General features: G+C 30.6%; 1 protein-coding gene across 1 annotated transcript; it reads left to right on the forward strand.

Moving 5' to 3' along the window:
- Positions 1–4,806: 4,806 nt before the first annotated feature.
- On the forward strand, positions 4,807–6,010 carry LOC129906071 (uncharacterized). Its single transcript, XM_055981703.1, has 4 exons — positions 4,807–5,153; positions 5,228–5,362; positions 5,423–5,578; positions 5,653–6,010. The coding sequence occupies exons 1-4, from the start codon at positions 4,868–4,870 to the stop codon at positions 5,958–5,960; spliced, it is 885 nt and encodes a 294-aa protein (XP_055837678.1). The 5' UTR covers positions 4,807–4,867; the 3' UTR covers positions 5,961–6,010.
- The last annotated feature ends 754 nt before the right edge of the window (positions 6,011–6,764 follow it).

A 6,764-nucleotide genomic window follows, 5' to 3' on the forward strand; every position in this document is an offset into this window, starting at 1 on the left:
GATGTACTTAATTTTTAATTTGTTATAAGTAGGGATTGGATTTCCATGCAAATGCATGTTTTTATAGGAACACCTTGGAAGCATGGCAACGAATTATGTATACGAATCAGGAGATTTCCATTTAAAATGGCAATCAATCGTTAGTGCATATTTTTGCATATTTTACTATAAATATGCATATTTTGCAAATAAATGCATGTTTTTCGTGCATATTTTCGCAAAAATTGGAAAAAACAACGAAATTACACGCTTGGAATTTTTGACTAAAACTGACTGAAAGTCAATTGGAAAAAAGTTACGTAAAATGTTTTTATAATTTTAAAGAAACATTGATATTTTATAATTTCATGTGGCTTTAAATGCATATTTAAAGTGCATATTTTCTATTTTTAAGAGTATACTTTAAGAGCATATTTTTGGTTTTTAGGTGCATGAAAATTCTACCCCTAGTTATATAAGTATACATATTTTTTTTTATGTGTATTTTCACGTGAGCGAAGCCGTTGTCGTTTGTAATATATGTTTTTAATTCTAAAAAAAAAAAAACAAAACAAAATACACGACTGGGTCGCAAATGGTCTTATAATAAAAAGTACAAAAATATTAGCTTACCAATCAAGGGGCACGGTACACAGTGGGGAAAAGGCGGAAAAAACCCAACTTTCGGAAGTACGATTTATTTTGATACTGCACGTGTTTCTAGTAAATTAGATGAAGAATCAGAAAATGAAAACTGTTTTTCAAAAAAAAAAATTGTTGGCCTGGAGATTATCGCTCAAAGTTGAAAAATAGTGAAAACTGATAAAAATACAAGTAGTTTCAAAATTATCTATTTACCGTATAATTTCAAGGTTTGAACCAACTGTTTTTGTAAATAGGATTAAAATAAATTGATAAACAATATGGTACATTAGTTTAGCGAAAAAGAATTGAATACGATTTTTTTTGACCAAAAAACATTCCATTTTAGTGACTTTTTATGTTCACATAAGGTTTTAACTACTTCCTCTGTTTGCCTCTGTTGGCGGATAGGTTTCGTTAGATAGTGTTAAATCTCAGCAATAGTTTTCAAAAAAAATCTCACCCGAAGACGTCCGTATTCGGTTTTTATAGCAATTTCAATCTGAGAAAGTCATTCAAAAAAGCAAAAAAATAAGGCAAAAAAAAATAAGCAGCTATATTCACCAGACAAATCTTTCTAAATGTATCTTGGTATGCTGAATCTGAATGTGAAGTCCGTTTTGCGAAACAACACAAAATTTTTGATAAGATTGCAAAAAAAAATTTTAAACCCACAATTTTAAAGTTTTTCCCAATTTAGTCGCTGTTGGGATCAGGAGTTTGTGTTAATGAAACCTGCATTGCACATTTACCTATTAAAACAATTTTTTTTTTTTTCACGAAGCCACTTTTTTTACTTTATTTATAACTATTGGAATCGGAATACAGTAAAAATGGTTATTTGAAGCCTCTCTTATATCTTTAGTTTCACTTGTCTCCAAAAAAAGATAGAATGATTTGATGGAATGTTCCGCTAATTGAAGGAAAAGTTTAGGCTTGGTAGCCGTTTAAATTTTAGAACTAACCAAAAAAAAAAAAAGTTTCCAAAAAAGTTAAATTTTGAAAAAAATGTCATACCTACCGTTTTTGGATATTTTTCCCTTTTTTGAAAATTTTTGATTTATGTTAAATTTAAACGGTATTTATTAATAAAATGTTCAAATAAACTCAAAAGAATTTGATTTTTCTAGTAAAAAAGTGATTGTAAATAAGTCATTTACAGCTGCAAAAACTTAATTTCAGATTTTTTAATATAATTTTTTTCTGAGTGGACGTGGCAATGGGTGGTCATTGATGTAGGTTTGTCCTGCTATGAGCTACCTTTCCTGCAAATTTCATGAAAATTGGTTCAGTAGTTTAGTCTTAATTGAGTTTTTTCCGGTCTCCCATACAAGGTGCCCCACATTGCGGTAGTGCCCAGCCAAGTTCTCTAGCAACTTTGGCACTACACCCTTATTTACAGGAAACAACTCAGGCCATTTTCGACCCCCCTCTAACTTCCACACCAAAAATGCTAGAATTTTCAAACTCACTACATTTGTTGAGCTCGTCAAAACTAAACACCTCACAAAGTTTCAGCCTCCTACGATGAGTAGTTTCTGAGATATAGGGCTTCAAAAATCGCAAAAACCGCGTAACTGACTCACTGACAGATCATTAAAATTATGGAGAACTTCCCGATATCGTAGAAACTTGAAATTTTACACGGTGATAGGACTTGTGGTGTATACAAAGGAAAAAATCGAAAATTTTAGATTTTAATTCAGGGGGCGTGGCATCCGCCCATTTCCGCTGAATTTTCATCAAATATTATAAAGCACTTCTGATTATCGTAGAATCTTGAAATTTAGTAGAATGGTAGAGCTGGTAGTTTTTGAAAAAGGAAAAAATTTTAAATTTGAGAACTTCAGCCAGGGGGCGTGGCAACCGCCCATTTCCGCTGAATTTTCATAAATTATTATAGAGCACTTCTGATTGTCGTAGAATCTTGAAATTTGGTAGAATGGTAGAGCTGGTAGTTATAACAAAAGAAAAAATTTAAAATTTGAGAATTTTAGACAAGGGGCGTCGTAACCGCCCATTTGCTCTGAATTTTCATCAATTATAGAGATTTTAATTTCTACAGCAAAACCTTGCAAAAAGAAGTGAAATCACAACAAAAACATTACTGTTAAAATAATCATTTTTAGCAAAAAAACAAAACCGACTTCCATGGATCAAAACTGGGTTTTATGGTTTTAAAATAGTTCCTATGGCTTAAAGTAAGCGAAATTAAAATGGGACCACACTGCAGCCACCAGCTTTCTAATACAAAAAGAATTATCAAAATTGGTTCACTCAGTCCAGTTATGCGGTAACAAACATAAAAAAAAAAAAAAAAAAAGTACTGAAATGTAAAAGTGTACAAAGTTCTAAAGCTTGGCTTTAAATTTGTATAAATAAAATTTTGGTTGTTTACTTGGCAATTTTTCAAATAGCTTTAAAAATCGGTAATTTAAAGTAAAATTGCCAAGGGAACAACCAAAATTTTATTTATACAAATTTAAAGCCAAATAACGGGAAAAACAAGTTTTTTTTTTTTTGCCCCAAGTTTTTTGACCCTCTTTAACCGTTTTTTATTTTTATCTTTATTCTTCAACAGATAAATGAAAAGAAATGAAATTTATTTTGTAGATAGATAAAACAGCTCTACAAGGTTTTTGGTGCCGAGACTAAGATATACTTTTCTATAGGTTTTCGGTGTGCTGAATTCAAATCTGGAGTCAGAAATATCCTATCAGCTTCAATTTTGAAATATTACAGTTAGAAGATGTAAAAAAAACTACTTTTGAGGTTATGCTTTTATGTGAAGACATTTTTTTATATATATAATATAAATATTAGAACGGTTTCTATAAGAACTGTTTTCCTGCTTTCAAGATCTTTTTAAATCTTTTCGATATCTTTTTTATTGTTCGAGATATCGTCAGTTTTTTGCCTTGTTGTAATGTATCAAACAGATATCACGTTTTCATCTCCTTTTTGATAAAAATACACTTACTTCATTTAAGATATCTCGGGCAGTAAAAAAGCTATTGCAAAGATTTAAACAGATTTTTGAAAGAAGGGAAATAGTTCTTATAGAAACTTGTATATGATTTATATTTAAAAAAATTTCTTTAAATTTAGACATAACATCAAAAGTGGCAAAAAAACGTTTTTTTTAATTTTATAACGGTAATATTTCCCAAACGGGAGCTAATAGGATATTTTTGACTTCAGATTCGAGTTCATTACACCAAAAAATTTGTTTGGTTCATGTGGGGAAAATCTTGTTAACTTCAAAATAAGATTGAAGCGTCATATGAAAGGTGAAAAAATAAGTTTTCTTACAATATGATATTTATATAGGATGTTAAAGAAAAAAATTAATTTAATGGCGTGAGAAGATAAAAAAGATTGATATTTTTGTTTTGTTTTTTTTTTTTTTTTTATGAAAACTGATTGGGTTCAAAAAATGTTTTGTAGACGTCGCACAGACATGAACGATATAAATATTTTTAGCTTAAATAAAAGGCTTTCAGATGGTATAAAATTTATTATAAGTTGTTGTATAAAAAATGGATTTTTTGGTGATAGAAGTGATTTCTTCACTTTTTTCATATCATAAGAAATGATTGTTTTTAATAAATTATTTTAATAAAAATGGCTTTATTCTTTAGAAGAAATATTTGGCTTTTTAATGGTATAATTTTTTTTGTAAATTATGTTTGTTTGTTATAAATAAACACTTTAATTGACTCATTTTAAACAAAAGTACACAACCTGTTTTCCTACGACTTTATCACGTAAAATCATCGTCCGTAAACCGGCTTTACAGGCAACCACATTTTTTTTTTTTTTGAAAATTTGACACACAATCCGTTATAACAATATCAAATATCTCTTCGTATTGAATGGTCAGTTTTAGCAAAAATTAGCTACGTCTTATTTCCATTACCAATATAGAAAAAATTTTTACTGGTAAATTTTTTCTTAGAAATAAGAATGTTACTGTCTCATCGTTTCCATTACTGAAAATGTAAAAGAAAACTATCAATGGCATAAGAATCTATCATTCGAAATAACATAATAATCAATTTGAGCGACACTTAGTTTATTTATATCACAACTTGACCCGCAAAATAATATTCTTATCAGAAGAACATTAAATCAAATTTCATAGCTGTAGGTCTTCCAAAAACCAGAGTGTTAGTCAAATTCAAAGCAATCATTCAAGATTAGTCTCAATTTAGTCAACGACGACAACGACGACACGGTTGGAAACATGAATCTCAAATATCATTTTCTAGTTATTATTGCTATGCTCAATAATTTTTGTTGTGCAAGTGAATTTAATTTGGAAACCTGTACTGTCCACCATTTACATGATAGAGAATATGGTTACAAGGATTTCTTCGAAGTTAGTTCTTTGAAAAAAAATTGGTTAAAAGCAAACGAAAGATTACATTTGCAATTCTACGTAATGACTACAATGGAGGCTCACATATTGCTTTCAGAAGATAAAAATCCCAAATGGGAAAATGGAAGTTCTGCTCGTGGTTATGAAATCGGTAAGACATAATTGAAGTTATTCCATCTGAATTTATGGATACTTTTTTAAAGCAAATCAAACTTTTCATCATAGTTCTTGGTGGTATTCGCAATTCACTTTCTTGGATAAATGTTGGTAACTCTACAATACGTGTACCAGTCAAAGTTAATTCTCCCAAGATCTTATCGGCTTTTGAACCAATACCAGTTGAAATAATTCAAACCAATGGTAAAAATGATTTAATTGAGAGTAAAAATGTTGGAACTAAATTTGTGATTCTATTTTCAGACGGTGAAATAATTGTTAATATAATCGGCTATGCAGAACCCCTTTTGAAATATTGGGATGTGACTTCCACTCCTGTAAATATTAAATTTTTTAGCTTTGGTACTTATAAAAAAGAGTCAGCTAAATGGTTCTACAATTGTCTATCCGATGGACATTGTGAGTAAAACATGATTTTTTATTTAAATAAAATCTGTTATTGAAAGAGACATATTTTTTTTACTATATTTTAGCGAATATTGAAAGCCAAACAAAATTAATTGGAGAAAGAAACCAAGAAGATTATGCTAATAGACAGACAAACTTATCTGGAACTGGTCCCACTAACAGACATGTATCATTTTTCCTTGGTTTGGTGCCAACACTGGACAATTTTAAGGACGATCAAGTTATAGACTTTCAAAGCGAGGTTATTGAGCTTGTAAAAAAAATCAAGAATCCTGCAAGAACAAAAACAACAACAACAACAACAACAACTGAAAAACCGAGGTATAAGATAGATGTACGGATGGGATACACGGAGAAAAAAGGGTCACCTTAAAATAAGATGATGCGGACATTAAATTTCACAACCTTAAAATAAGGTGATATCCGCATAAAAACTCAGTTAAATTTAATGTGAACTTTATCTTATTTTAATGTTAATGTTCATCTTAAAAAAACCAATCAAAAATAAAAATTTTAAAATTATAGCCACACTTAAGGTTTAATTGCAGTTTATCATACTTATTTCCATCAGTGAGTTAGCACAGTGGTAAGACACTGGCCGATAGTAACCCAACAGTTGTAGGTTCGATCCCGACGGCTGCCAGTTTTTTTTACCGACTTCCAAAAAGGAGGAGGTATTCAATTCGCCTGTATGTTTTTTTTTTTTTTTATGTTTGTTACCTCATAACTTTGGACTGAGTGAACCAATTTTGATAATTCTTTTTGTGTTGGAAAGCTGGTGGCTGCATGTGGTCCCATTTCAATTTCGTTCAGTTTAAACCATAGGAACTATTAGAAAAACCATAAAATCCAGTTTTGATCCATGGAAGTCGGTTTTGTTTTTTGATAAAAAAGATTATTACTTGCGATATAGGTACTATATCAAGTTATGTATTCGTACAAAAAAAAAAAGTTGAGATAACATTTTTCCATAACATTACGATGGTAGAGAATGCCAAAAAAGTGGGTCCCGGAAGTCCGTCTGTCTGTCTGTCTGTCTGTCAGTCTGTCAGTCTGTCAGTCTGTCAGTCTGTCAGTCTGTCAGTCTGTCAGTCTGTCAGTCTGTCAGTCTGTCAGTCTGTCAGTCTGTCAGTCTGTCAGTCTGTCAGTCTGTCAGTCTGTCAGTCTGTCAGTCTGT

This window comes from Episyrphus balteatus, chromosome 1 (assembly GCF_945859705.1).
Source record: "Episyrphus balteatus chromosome 1, idEpiBalt1.1, whole genome shotgun sequence".
NCBI classification, from domain to species: Eukaryota; Metazoa; Arthropoda; class Insecta; order Diptera; family Syrphidae; genus Episyrphus; species Episyrphus balteatus.

Bases quoted from the DNA above. Each gene is read 5' to 3' on its own strand.
- LOC129906071 (XM_055981703.1), top strand. From the start codon at position 4,868: ATGAATCTCAAATATCATTTTCTAGTTATTATTGCTATGCTCAATAAT. The intron at 5,154-5,227 runs GTAAGACATAAT...TTTTCATCATAG, and splicing joins TGCTCGTGGTTATGAAATCG to TTCTTGGTGGTATTCGCAAT. The intron at 5,363-5,422 runs GTAAAAATGATT...TTCTATTTTCAG, and splicing joins TGAAATAATTCAAACCAATG to ACGGTGAAATAATTGTTAAT.